General features: G+C 33.1%; 2 protein-coding genes, 1 long non-coding RNA gene and 1 other non-coding gene across 4 annotated transcripts; 3 read left to right on the forward strand and 1 right to left on the reverse strand.

Moving 5' to 3' along the window:
- Window positions 1-346: 346 nt before the first annotated feature.
- LOC145144255 (NADP-dependent malic enzyme, chloroplastic) lies at window positions 347-5,179 on the forward strand. The gene is made up of 19 exons (XM_079074854.1): window positions 347-561; window positions 738-1,027; window positions 1,454-1,574; window positions 1,680-1,754; window positions 1,822-1,973; window positions 2,039-2,144; window positions 2,268-2,333; window positions 2,413-2,508; window positions 2,618-2,773; window positions 2,857-2,955; window positions 3,049-3,096; window positions 3,183-3,236; window positions 3,331-3,429; window positions 3,873-3,962; window positions 4,063-4,140; window positions 4,237-4,311; window positions 4,390-4,480; window positions 4,597-4,725; window positions 4,835-5,179. Exons 1-19 carry the CDS (start codon window positions 532-534, stop codon window positions 4,921-4,923), a joined length of 1,944 nt encoding a protein of 647 aa, XP_078930980.1. The 5' UTR covers window positions 347-531; the 3' UTR covers window positions 4,924-5,179.
- A 2,296-nt stretch (window positions 5,180-7,475) lies between these two features.
- Window positions 7,476-9,442, forward strand: LOC145105021 (uncharacterized). Its single transcript, XR_013707213.1, has 2 exons — window positions 7,476-7,556; window positions 9,086-9,442. It is a non-coding gene; the product is annotated as an uncharacterized LOC145105021 (long non-coding RNA).
- Window positions 7,704-7,854, forward strand: LOC145151875 (small nucleolar RNA snoR135). Its single transcript, XR_013732424.1, has one exon. It is a non-coding gene; the product is annotated as a small nucleolar RNA snoR135 (small nucleolar RNA).
- Window positions 9,443-9,870: 428 nt separating the features above from the next.
- LOC145114821 (uncharacterized) lies at window positions 9,871-10,514 on the reverse strand. The gene is made up of 2 exons (XM_079050904.1): window positions 10,406-10,514; window positions 9,871-10,337 (listed from the first exon to the last, which is right to left on the reverse strand). The coding sequence occupies exons 1-2, from the start codon at window positions 10,512-10,514 to the stop codon at window positions 9,871-9,873; spliced, it is 576 nt and encodes a 191-aa protein (XP_078907030.1).
- Between the last annotated feature and the right edge of the window lie 2,166 nt (window positions 10,515-12,680).

A 12,680-nucleotide genomic window follows, 5' to 3' on the forward strand; every position in this document is an offset into this window, starting at 1 on the left:
ATTAATGACAAAGTTGAAACAATATAGCCAAAAAAATAGGGAAAGTAATAAATTTTAGGGTATGCTGGACAACAAGTCAACAACAGCATTTTATATAGGTAACAGTGTTTAATAAAAATAGTTATGAATTTTTAAAAATTATAAAACCACATAAAAAAACATAAAAGTTGTAATCTAAAACACTCTAAAGCTAGTTGCTAAATACGACTTATAGTTTTCTCTTTATTAAATAAATTTATAATGATATTTAAAGATTAAAAAATCAAAATCAAAATCTGATTACCAATCTCATAATTTAGTAATTTACATCCAATTGCCTTCTTCTAAAGTATTTATAAGTAGATGAGCGACAAGTCTACAACTCTTTGGGGTTAAAGGCAGGGTGCGGAGCATTATAAGTTACAGCCAAAGCTTGACAAAGAATTGCTTTTGCGGACAAAACCCCTGATAGAAATAACAGAGGACATTAGAGAGAGAGAGAGGAAGGGAGAGAGAACGAGAGATTTTGCCAATACACTCTTCTCTCTCGCCATGATGTCCTTGAATGGTTCCTCTTTTCTGGTAATTCTTCAATCCCTTTTCAATTTATTCGATTTTTGTTTTCTATTTTCACATATCTACATGCAAATATCTTGACCGGGATCGGTTAATCTGAACATAGTGCGTTTGGAAGTTTAGATCAACGTTTTTGTTGAATCGGTCTTGTTTGTAATGTGGTTATCGATTTGATTTTGTAGAAGAACTCCATTTCTGGGGTTTCGAGGACGCAATCGCAGTCCTTGATATTGCCGGCGAGGCGTCCTATGGTGGTAGCTGTGGTGAACGCTAATGGTCGACCGGAGAGAAACGTCGGCGTTTCACTGGATAACGCTGCTAAGGAGATAAATGCTCCGGTGGCAGTTGAAGTCGCCGAGTCTGACTCGAAACAACAGACTGCGATCGTCGGTGGCGGTGTTGAAGACGTGTACGGTGAAGATAGCGCCACCGAGGATCATTTCATCACTCCTTGGTCTGTTTCTGTTGCGAGGTAACCACCGATCCTGATCCTGATTCCGATCTTCATCCACCGGTTTATATTCACATCTAATCAAATATTTAAAAAAAAAAATCGATGATTACTATGCTGTTCTTATTCTTTCCATTTCATGCCCTTCAAATACTTTATTGTACTTTCTTTACACACACGCACACATAATCGTGTGCTAGTGTAATGCATCGTCATCTAGATACGAATACAAAATCAGACCCTGGTTCGTAAAAAAAATAGCACTTTAATTTTGGCAAGTTCCCTACTTTCTTTACGCACACGAACACATGTTTCTATATCTGTTTTTTATTCGATTGTATCGTCCACCAACACTTTTGAAATATATATTTTTGAGAAATAGCGAGATGTCTTATTATAGTCAACTTATAAATTGTGAGTAACTTTTTTTTTTGTTTTTTTTTGTAGTGGGTATTCATTGTTGCGAGACCCACACCATAACAAAGGTCTGGCCTTTACTGAGAAAGAGCGAGATGCCCATTACCTACGTGGTCTTCTTCCCCCGGTTGTTGTCAATCATGATCTTCAGGTATTTTTATATGTTTTGATTGTATTTTTTATAATTTATAATAATTTGCTGATGCCTGGAAAAGATTCAGATTCAAAATTGATAATGATGTGAATATACATACAGGTAAAAAAGATGATGCATAACATGCGCCAATATCAAGTCCCTCTGCAACGTTACCAGGCCATGATGGATCTTCAGGTAAACCATGTGGAAATTGATTGATTGGCAATATCAAGTCCCTCTGTAACAAATGCTTGTTTTGCAGGAGAGAAATGAGAGGCTGTTTTACAAGTTATTAATTGAAAATGTTGAGGAGCTTCTCCCAATTGTATACACTCCAACTGTTGGTGAAGCATGCCAAAAATATGGGAGCATATTCAAGAACCCGCAGGGTCTTTTTATTAGTTTGAAGGACAAGTGGGTGTTCATTGAAACTATTTTATGTTTCATTGATCGAAAATAGCTAATAATTATTTTCATAGGGGGAAGATTCTTGAGATATTGAAGAATTGGCCTCAGAAAAAAATTCAAGTTATAGTTGTCACAGATGGTGAGAGAATCTTAGGCCTAGGAGACCTCGGTTGCCAGGTAAGCGGTTTCTATTTCTTTCTGATAAGTTAGTGATGTTAATTTTATTATTTTTTCTTCAACTTAATCACTGACTTGTCATTATTATTATTATTATTATTATTTTATTTATATGGTTAATAGGGAATGGGGATACCTGTAGGAAAGCTCTCACTTTATACAGCTCTAGGAGGAATTCGTCCTTCAGCTGTAAGTATATTCCAGAATAATAATAATATTAAAATAATATCATAAATAATACTAATATTAAAATCGTAATTATATGCAGTGTTTGCCCGTTACCATTGATGTTGGCACAAATAATGAAAAGATGTTGAATGATGAATTCTACATTGGTTTAAGGCAAAGAAGAGCAAGCGGGAAGGTTTGCTAATTTTTCCATATCTTATCATTTTGATATTTTGTTGGTTCACCTACAATAGTCTAAATTCAGTTTTTTTTTTTTTTTTTTTTTTTTTTTTTTAATATAACAGGAGTATAGTGAACTTATGAATGAGTTCATGACAGCTGTGAAGCAAAATTATGGGGAGAAAGTTCTCATTCAGTTTGAAGATTTTGCTAACCACAATGCATTTGATCTTCTTGCAAAGTATAGCACCACCCATCTTGTTTTTAACGATGATATACAGGTACAAAAATAGAGATTAAATATTTGACCCTTTTTTTAATGCTTTTTATTTTAAATATATATATATTTTTATTTGTTTTTCAGGGGACAGCATCAGTGGTACTTGCAGGGCTTATTTCTGCTCTAAAATTAGTTGGTGGAACATTGGCAGACCATAGATTTCTATTCCTTGGAGCTGGAGAGGTTCACAATTTATCTTCCACCTACTTAATTTGTATCCTTTTATTATTATTATTATTTTTTCTGAATTATAAGCTTTTGTTTATGTTAATGCAGGCTGGCACAGGCATTGCTGAACTTATAGCTCTTGAGATATCAAAGCAGGTTAGAATGAATATATCTACACATTTTTAATAAAAAAATGAAAGAAAAATTGAGAATTATGATGGATGTTTTATATAATTATGCAGACAAATGCTCCATTAGAAGAGACACGCAAGAAGGTTTTCCTTGTGGACTCTAAGGTATTAAATCTGAAAAGATTACATCATTCTCTTTTTACTTGCATAAACATAAACATAAACATAATTAATTGTTTGTATGATTTTGGTTTTGTAGGGTTTAATTGTTAAATCGCGTCTGGATTCACTTCAACATTTCAAGAAACCCTGGGCCCATGATCATGAACCTGTTAATGACTTCTTGGATGTAGTCAAGGTCTGAATTTTCTCTTTGGTAATTACATATTATAAACATGAATACAAAACATTACTAAAGTAACTATTTAACCTTTTTTAATGAATCGGCTTAGGAGGTTGTAAACATTCGAGTATGTTTGAGCTATTTGAAAGTACATTGCTATTTTTCTGTGTTATAATATAACACCTTATTTCCATTTCTTTCTATCACAACACTGTACTTCAAAAAATCTACCAAATTATAGCATTGTATTTTCAATCTTATTTTTCTTATTATAGCAGAGTGACAGTTGATTTTGTATTTGGAAGACATTGCTTGCTATAGTTAGGTAGAATTGAAAGTAGGATGCTACAATACAATAAACAAATCATAGAAAAATAAATTGTTATTTCTTGCATTTAAACATGTGAGCCATTATATATAATCCAAAGTGACGGTGGTTTCACTTGTTGTGATATCAGTCAATTAGGCCAACGGTGTTGATTGGATCATCAGGGGCAGGACAGACATTTACCAAAGAAATTATCGAAGCAATGTCCTCGTTTAACAAGGTATTTTCTGTTCTACTCCTATCTCCTAAGTCTTATCAATAAAAATAAAAATAATAATAAATGAAAGTGAAAACTTGAGAAAATGATTTTCATTTTGCAGAAACCTATTATTCTTGCTCTTTCCAACCCAACTTCACAATCTGAATGTACTGCTGAACAAGCTTACACCTGGAGTGAGGTCCGTATGAATGAGACCTCTATAATCCTTAGTTCTACCTGCATACCAACAATACAATCATTTGACTCAATATTATTCTTTTTTTATTTATTAAAGGGTCGGGCTATTTTTGCAAGTGGGAGTCCATTTGGTCCTGTTGAATATAACGGAAAGGTGTACGTGTCTGGGCAGGTATCTTCTACAACCTGCAAATTAATATCTGTTAATTTTCAAAAATAAAAAATTACAAAAAGTTGATTGATTTTACAGTCCAACAATGCCTACATTTTCCCTGGATTTGGTCTGGGGTTGATAATTTCCGGTGCAATCCGTGTTCACGATGACATGCTTTTAGCTGCCTGTAAGTTCAATTCAACACTACAGTTGTGTGTGTATGTAATTCATGTTTGTCTGTCTATGAAAGGGTATTTTACTCATTTACTAAAAAAAAGGTATGTTATGTTGTAAAACAAACAGCTGAGGCGCTGGCGGAACAGGTTACACAGGAGCATTTTGACAATGGACTGATATACCCTCCGTTCACCAACATCCGCAAGATTTCGGCTCATATTGCAGCCAGGGTGGCAGCCAAAGCATATGAACTCGGTGAGTGACCATTTTTTGTTTGTGATATATATTTTGTTAAAGCTAAATAAACAAATGCAAGTAAACTAACTGGAAATGATGGTTTGGTTTGGTTTGGTTTGGTTTGTAGGTCTGGCGAGTCGTCTTCCTCAACCAGAAGATCTCGTGGCATATGCAGAGAGTTGCATGTATAGCCCCAAGTATCGCAGCTATCGTTAGATACATTACATTAACATTACATACGTACTCAATGTGAGTGGTGAGACTAAAGTTGGACACTGGTAGTAGCTGTTTTGCTTTTAGAGGCTATTTCGTTTTTCTTTTGTTTTCTTTTGTTGTGTTATGGTATGTTAGGTTTGTTATGTTGTAATATTTAGCGGTATACCAGTATGTGTCTCAGTGTCTGTGTTTGTTGTTTTTGTTTTTGTTCTCCATTAACACAAGATATAAGTGAGATCTGAATTGGTGTTGTTAATTACTGCCTCACAGTCACATATTATATTATTGTCTTAGTTTGTATAATCCATCAAGAACTAGTTATTCGTCTACAATGGTTTGTTCATGCCAATTTAATTTTCATATAACCAACCAACATCCACCGTTGGGTCTAAAACCCGAACCCAAAGTTGGGCAGCATTCAAGAAATACAAAGGATTATCGTTTCAAAAGCTCAAGGTGATCAAGTTAATCATCATTTTCATTTTTATTTCCGTTCATGGAAAACTGCTCTTGGAAAATATAGACTTTATTCTCCAAAGGTTTGCAAAACAAATACCTAAAAGATCTAGCAGGATATCTATGGTTGTTAATCGGGTCAACCCATTCGAGTTTTTTCTTAAAAAATTTTGACCCTAAACCCGACCCTATTAAGGTTCGGGATAACCGAGTTTCGGGTTAAAAATAGAATTGAAAAAATATTGGTTTCTTTTAACAAATAACTTAGAAGTATTTGCACCTAAAGTGAAAAAGTTCCCTCTTTTCTGTAGTTTGTACATGATTGAAAACAGTGGGATGGTTGAAATTGACAAATTATGGAATTTTGATTTTGACAAATATGTCTATCTTTTTTGCATTGTTGTAATTTGTAATTACTTAGTTTATATAAATTGACATGGCAAAACCTTAAATATGCAATACTCGTTGAAACACCCGGTAATAAAATTCATGTTACGAGCAAAAGTTTAACATTGTAGCGTGTATGTCAAATTCAGAAGGATATCATTCATCATTTAGCTTAACAACTTGTACAATACAAACATGAAGAACTTATTTAGTATAAACTTAAATGGGTTAATCGGGTTAACCCGTACCCGATAAAATGGAATTTTATATACCCGAAACCAAACCTTATATATATTTCGGGTTATTCGGGTCGACCGGACCAACCTGATTTCAATTTTTGACCCGATTAAACTCGATCCTATTTGTCTTATACGGGAGCGGGTTAGTCGGATTCAAATTTTTTTTGTCACCCCTAAGGATATCCAACTAGGAAACATCTCTTTGATTTGGGTTCTAGCTTATCGAAAGTTTCATAACAAATGTAAGTCTCACAACCCAATATTTAGAATATGCAAGTGACATAATGTCCTCACTTCATATTTTAGAGTATGTTTCTCAAACCCTTTGTGTAGGTACAAGGTCAAGGGCTTTTATAACATTCTTGATGGTACAATTCCATAAAGTGTTTGGAAGCATAGTACAACTCATAATGAACAAGATCAAACAATGATTGGTTTCTTCTTCCAACTACATCTTTTATGGTGGTGTCCATGGTGGAGATAGATGTGAAACGAATTCCTTAGATGATCATTAGACTTTTGACCAATACGCTTACTATCTATATTGGATTTGAGAATCTTATCATTTTGCCCAGTTGACTCTTGACTTCGTTTTAGAAATTTTTGAACATCTTGAAGGTTTTAGATTCATGCTTAATCAAATAAATATATATCCATGTGACCAATAAATCACACATAACAAAAGTTTGAGCAACAAGATCAATGAAGAATGACTGATTTTGAACCGAAAATCATTTTTATGGTTTTGAATGTTGGACTCCCGTTATTACCACTTGCCACTAATACTTTGATATGTATTATATCATTATGGACTAATTGTTATCATACACAACATTTTTGACATTATTTTCTTCTAATACCATATATGAAAAAAGTCTTTAAATGTATTATATTCAAAGTCTAGACATTGGTCGTTGATGAGAGAATAATTCTTTTTTAAAATATATTTTTATAACCCAATAAAACATAAGAGTAGTTTTTTAAGAACATCATGTCACTCCAAAGTTAAACATTGTAGGAATCGAACATGGGAAAACATATTTTGAAATACTTCATTCTGAAATGACCAACATTCACCATTAAGTCACTTTGGTGATGATTATTAGAAATAAAATAAAAACAAAGAGTTTTCATACAAAAATTCTTTTGATGTGTTTACAAAATGTGGTCTTTTATGAAAACTAAAAGGATAAGACATTCTTTGATATTTAATTATTTATCAAATAATTTTTTTTTTACAAAAATTGAGTTCCTTCCTTATTTTAATAAACCTTTAGAAGTAAGAGTTTGTATAAAATGCTCTTTTAATCATCATCTTTTGTGTTTTACAACAATAAAAGCTTTTATTAAACACTAGAACTAGAAGTTGAGGCTTTATTTTGGTCATTTAGTCTGGAGGTAGATCCAAAAGAATTTAGTCCATTAAACTGTATAATGGGCCAAGTGGCTATCATTTTTATCAAAGGCCGAAGGATACGAGAAAATAAAACCTACTTCCCTCTTCTATATATTCATTCACCGCCGTAACTACTCCACCAACGCATTTCTCAGGTATTGACACAGTCGATCGATCTGTGAATTTCTCTGTTTCTATTTCGGGTTTCGGTCTTTTATTGTATGTATATGAATTATACCTATTGTTTTTGCGTGAAATCTGTTTGTTGAAGTTTGTAATTTGTGATCGATGTAATTGAAAATCAAGCAGGGATAGTGTGTATCGGCGTTGTGCTTAATCAATGCACTTTGCTCGAAAGAGTTCCCATGCGATACTAATTTGACAAGGAGAAGGTGGGCAGTTGTGTTCCAATTATCTCCGTTGGAATCTTCAACAATCATTTTCTCCACATTTTATCTACTTTTTTCTTGTTTTCTTTCAAGATTGTTAACATTTTGATCGGAAAATCATATAATGATTTTATTGTTTTAAACTAGTTGCTTAGTTTTTCATATATTTTTATGGAAATATCATGTTTCTTTATCTCAACTTTTTTTTATTAGAATATTGATTTGAACTTTGAATCATTCGCTGTCTCTGAAATCAATTTTTTGTTAGATTTTTTTGGAGTGATTTTGCTGCAACATCGATGCTATCTTTGTTTTTTATAGAAAATGTTTTATGATTTTCTTTAAAAGAAATGACAAATGATCAGAATAGCCATAAATTTCAAATGTCTTAATAAAAAATTTACAAACTTTTACAAAAATCTATGTGGCATCAAAAAACAAGTATTTTCCGAACTTTAGATTTTATAACTTTTCATACGAAGGACTGATTTTTTTCTTTCATCTTATTTTTTATAAGAAGGTTTATACACATGGACATAACATACTTCTATTTTGGAGTTTGGAAAATTATAATCTTTAGTGTCCAAAATAGGATTGTTGGTGAAAATATGAAAAAAAAACTTTCGACTTTGAACATTTTGTAATGTTACATTGACACAACTAATAGCTAGCCTTGATGTATTAATTCAAACTTTAAAGTAAGTATCATTGCCAACTTCGAAAATAAAGAAAATTAAAATGAAATCATAGAACCTATAACTGGGTTTTGAATCTGAAAACTATTGGAGATGAAATTTTAAGTGACAATAGGGTTGATCAATTTGTGGGAGTGCTGGTTTGGCAATGACGGTAAAGAGAAGTAAAAGACATAAGTATACTTATGCTTGTGGCACATGTTTGACCTAATAAATGCTTTTTAATGAGAGTTATATGTAGAAACAAAACCCACAACGTAACATATACATATATTCTTTTTAATGAGTTAAAGGCAGAAATCAAAGTCACTAATCCTTTTTACCTATTTGTAAGATGTTTTCATTCTAACCCACTAATCCTTGTTATGGAATATAAGCAACTCTTTAAGAATCGAGAAATCAAGTTAAACTTGATTGCAAGTGCTACAAGAACTAATGTTCAATTATAATGATTTGATGCAAAAAAACATCTTCATTTGACATTTTTGTCTAACAACTGGTTATTTAATTATCTTTATTTAATTTTCGCAAGAAACAAAACTGCAAATACAATGTTTTGACAAGTTAATCACTCATATAATTTGTGTCAAATTTGGGCAGTATGTTGTGATTTTGTTGAATGGTGATGTGCCGGTAGCTTTTGGTGGTACAGAAGAGCCCACTGCCTATGGTGAAGTGATTTCAATTGGGGGGACTTAATCAAGTGTCAATGGAAAGTTGAGTTCAACTATTTTAAACAAAACTTTCTATAATAGTTCACGTTTCTATATCAAATTTTATGATGTTTTTGTATGTTTCTTCATCTGCATAGGCTTTTTAGGACTATTTTTTTTGTTTATTAGGTGAGGAGCACATTTGTGTCTTTTGCAGAGTCAAAAGAACGACCCTACTCTATCCTACCTTTATAGGTGGAACATTGATCCTGAATGACAAATACAATACAATATTGTCATGTTATATCGTATCATGTCTAGATATCGTGTTTCCTATGTTGGATTATGTGTCTAAGCCAATAGCTATATTGGTATATACTTGAATTATTAGTAAAGTCTTTTTGGGTTGCCCTCAAACCTAGTAAGGGGTCGTTTGATAGTTGCTGATTGGGTTAGAGCTGACTGAGTTAGAAGCTGACTGGGTTAGAAATGCTGACTGAGTCCACATCTGACTGAAATTATGCTGTTTGATTATTTATCTGACTGATTGTGCTGAATGATAAAAATGACCATATTATTCTTATGTTGTCCTTTTGTGTTGGATAAAATAATTATAAAAATAATAATTATCACATAAAATCCAAATTAAACATACATAATTTAAAATCCAAATACAAAGTGTAATACAAAACCCAAATACACATTGTCATACATAATAAAAAACTATATCATTTAACGTGAACAATTTGAAAGTAACTGAGTAGCAATCTGGTCACGCAAAGTAGTCATATACGCAACGGCTTCTGAACCCCATTCTATGCCTTGTATGTTTTGGCCCTCACTTCCTCCACCTCCCACATTAGGAGTAACCATAGTGTTTTGTTCAAAGTTCGTAAATAGGTCATCTTGAATATCGTATTTCTTTATAAAATTATGGACCGCGACACAGGCAATGACTATGTCTCTTTGCACTGGAAAAGGATAAGGAGCCATACGTTTTAAAATTGGAAATCTCGCCTTCAATACACCATAATCACGTTCAATGATATTTATAAGTTGTGCATGAGCATGATTGAACCTTTCTTCCTTAGTTAGAGCTTTGTTTCTTCGAAAATCGGCTAACCAATACCTAGTATTGCGGTAAGGAGCCATAAATCCACGGGTGTTGGTAGATGCGGCATCACAAAGATAATATTTATCTGTAGAGAGGTGACAAATTAATCATATAAATAATATAGGTAATAAAACTTATAGAAAAATGACAAACCTGGTGGAGGGAATGGAAATCCAGAAGTCAGATTAAATGCAACTTCTTTCAAAACTTTAGAATCGTGTGCTATGCCCTCCCATCCAGCCCATACAAAGGTGAATATCATATCAAAATCACAAATTCCTATTACATTTTGATAACATTCACCTTTTCCTCTTCCCCTATAGCGAGTTTGTTCATCAACGGGCACAACTGCATGTACAAGTGTTCCATCTAGTGCACCTATTGCTCCAGGAAATATGTTTTTTAGTCGTCTATGTCGTTCCGAGGTATTTCTTGTTGTATTAGAAGATGTTGGTATAATAATTTCTCTTGCAAAACACATCATTGCTTTTAGCACTTCATGAAAACATTGATGAATCGTTTGTATGGAGTGGTGAAACCTTTATTTAACAGCTCGAAAACGTTCATTATGTCCTATAACATGTAAAAATATAGTCATCTTCTCTTCAACGCTTATTGTCCTACTACGTTGCAACCAATTTCTTTGAGTAAAATGATTGCATAATAATACAAATGCATCTTGTGAAAGACACATCATATCAAAACATTGTATAGGACATCCGTATATCAAATCTTGTGTATATGCATGCCCGGTTTCTTCCGATTCGTTAGCTTTTATTCTTCCAATTATTGTTTTTTTCTTTTTCGAACCAACATCAACCAATAGCATGAGAGTATAAGGAAACCTAAAAACTCACATTCCTTATCCATAAGTAACCTGTTACATGTTAAATACAAATCACATAAATTTTATAACATAAACCATAAAATTAATCTGTAACATTAAAATGGATGACATATAACTCTATAACATAAAAATCCATCACATAAAAATTCCATAACATAAAAGTCAATACCAAATAACAATCCTAAACATAACACATAAACAACCTAAACTTAAAAATCCTAAACATAACACATAACAACCCTACACATAAAAATCCATAACATGTACCATAATATAAATCCATAAAGCATAAAGCCAAAAACATCCTAAAGTCATACTAAAGTCAACCAAGTAATCCAAAATTCTTTCCCGCACTTTTCACCCACAACTCATAAGTCGAAGACTCGAGGCGTAACCAGATTTTCCTATTACCAGCATTTTGAGCGAACAACATGAGAGCAATGATGTATTTCGGATCAGAATTTCCCCACTCCAAGCCTTTCAATTTTTCAATACATTCATCCGTCTCCTTGTCAAGATTATTAGTTTGCGCGAACGCCTGAGCCGCCTTCATAATTTCCTTGCCAACCTCTCTTATGTCATCATCAAGTGAGTCCGTGGGTGCATTTCGTTTTCCTCTTTTGTTTTTGGACCGACCAGACGAATCTCCACTTGCATGTGATGCACTTGTAGGTGGGGGTACTGTTGAAACTGAGGCTGGGATATCCATTTGAGGTGGTGTATCTACCATCTCGATATCCTCATAATCTTGTGTAGTAAAGCCTTCTGCAGGGTGAGGGAGTGTTGAAGATGGTCCCCAACTAGCAGCACCAGTCGAGGTCGCACCGTCAAACAACTGGATGCATAGATCAGGGTAAAGGAGGGGTGCATTTCTTAATTTCTCAATCATCTTGTTCAACTGTTTGAAAATTGATTTTATTATTAAACTTTAAAAAAAATGTGTTTGAAATTAAAAGATTACCTTCGCCTCTGCTTTCCACTCTTCATCCGTCATTTGAAACGTGTTTGTGATAGGATTATAGAGATTCCCAGTTTTGTTTTTTAATTTCAACCAAACTGAATACTTGCTTTTCAAGTAGTCATAACGATATTTCATTTGTTTTTTGTCAACAACAAAGTTGTGTTCTTTTTTTAGTTTTTCAGCTATTGTATTCCATGAGGTACCTTTGAGACCACTACCCTCCCGACCGTTACTTGTCAGTTCTTCGATACATGCATCAAGAAAAGTTTTGTTCACAAAATCCGAAGACCAACTAGCTCTACTTCTCTTTTCCGTCATGTCTAAGAAATAAATAAATATTTAACATGTTATGCAAATATATACACATATTTGCACACATAAACACAAATATATATACATATACAAAAAGATGTAACACAAATGTAACACACATGTTATGCAAATATATACACATATTCACCAATTTTGTTTTTGGAAGATGTATAGTAATTAATCAATAAAAAGAATCATCCTGATAAGAGAGGAGATCCTGAAAAGGTTCTACTACCTAACCATGTCTTTTTATCTTTTATATTTTATTGCTTTGTTTGTGTTTTCATACGTTGCTTAATCCATGAGTC

This window comes from Lactuca virosa, chromosome 1 (assembly GCF_052849685.1).
Source record: "Lactuca virosa cultivar CGN04683 chromosome 1, Lactuca_virosa_CGN04683_v6, whole genome shotgun sequence".
Lineage (NCBI taxonomy): Eukaryota > Viridiplantae > Streptophyta > Magnoliopsida > Asterales > Asteraceae > Lactuca > Lactuca virosa.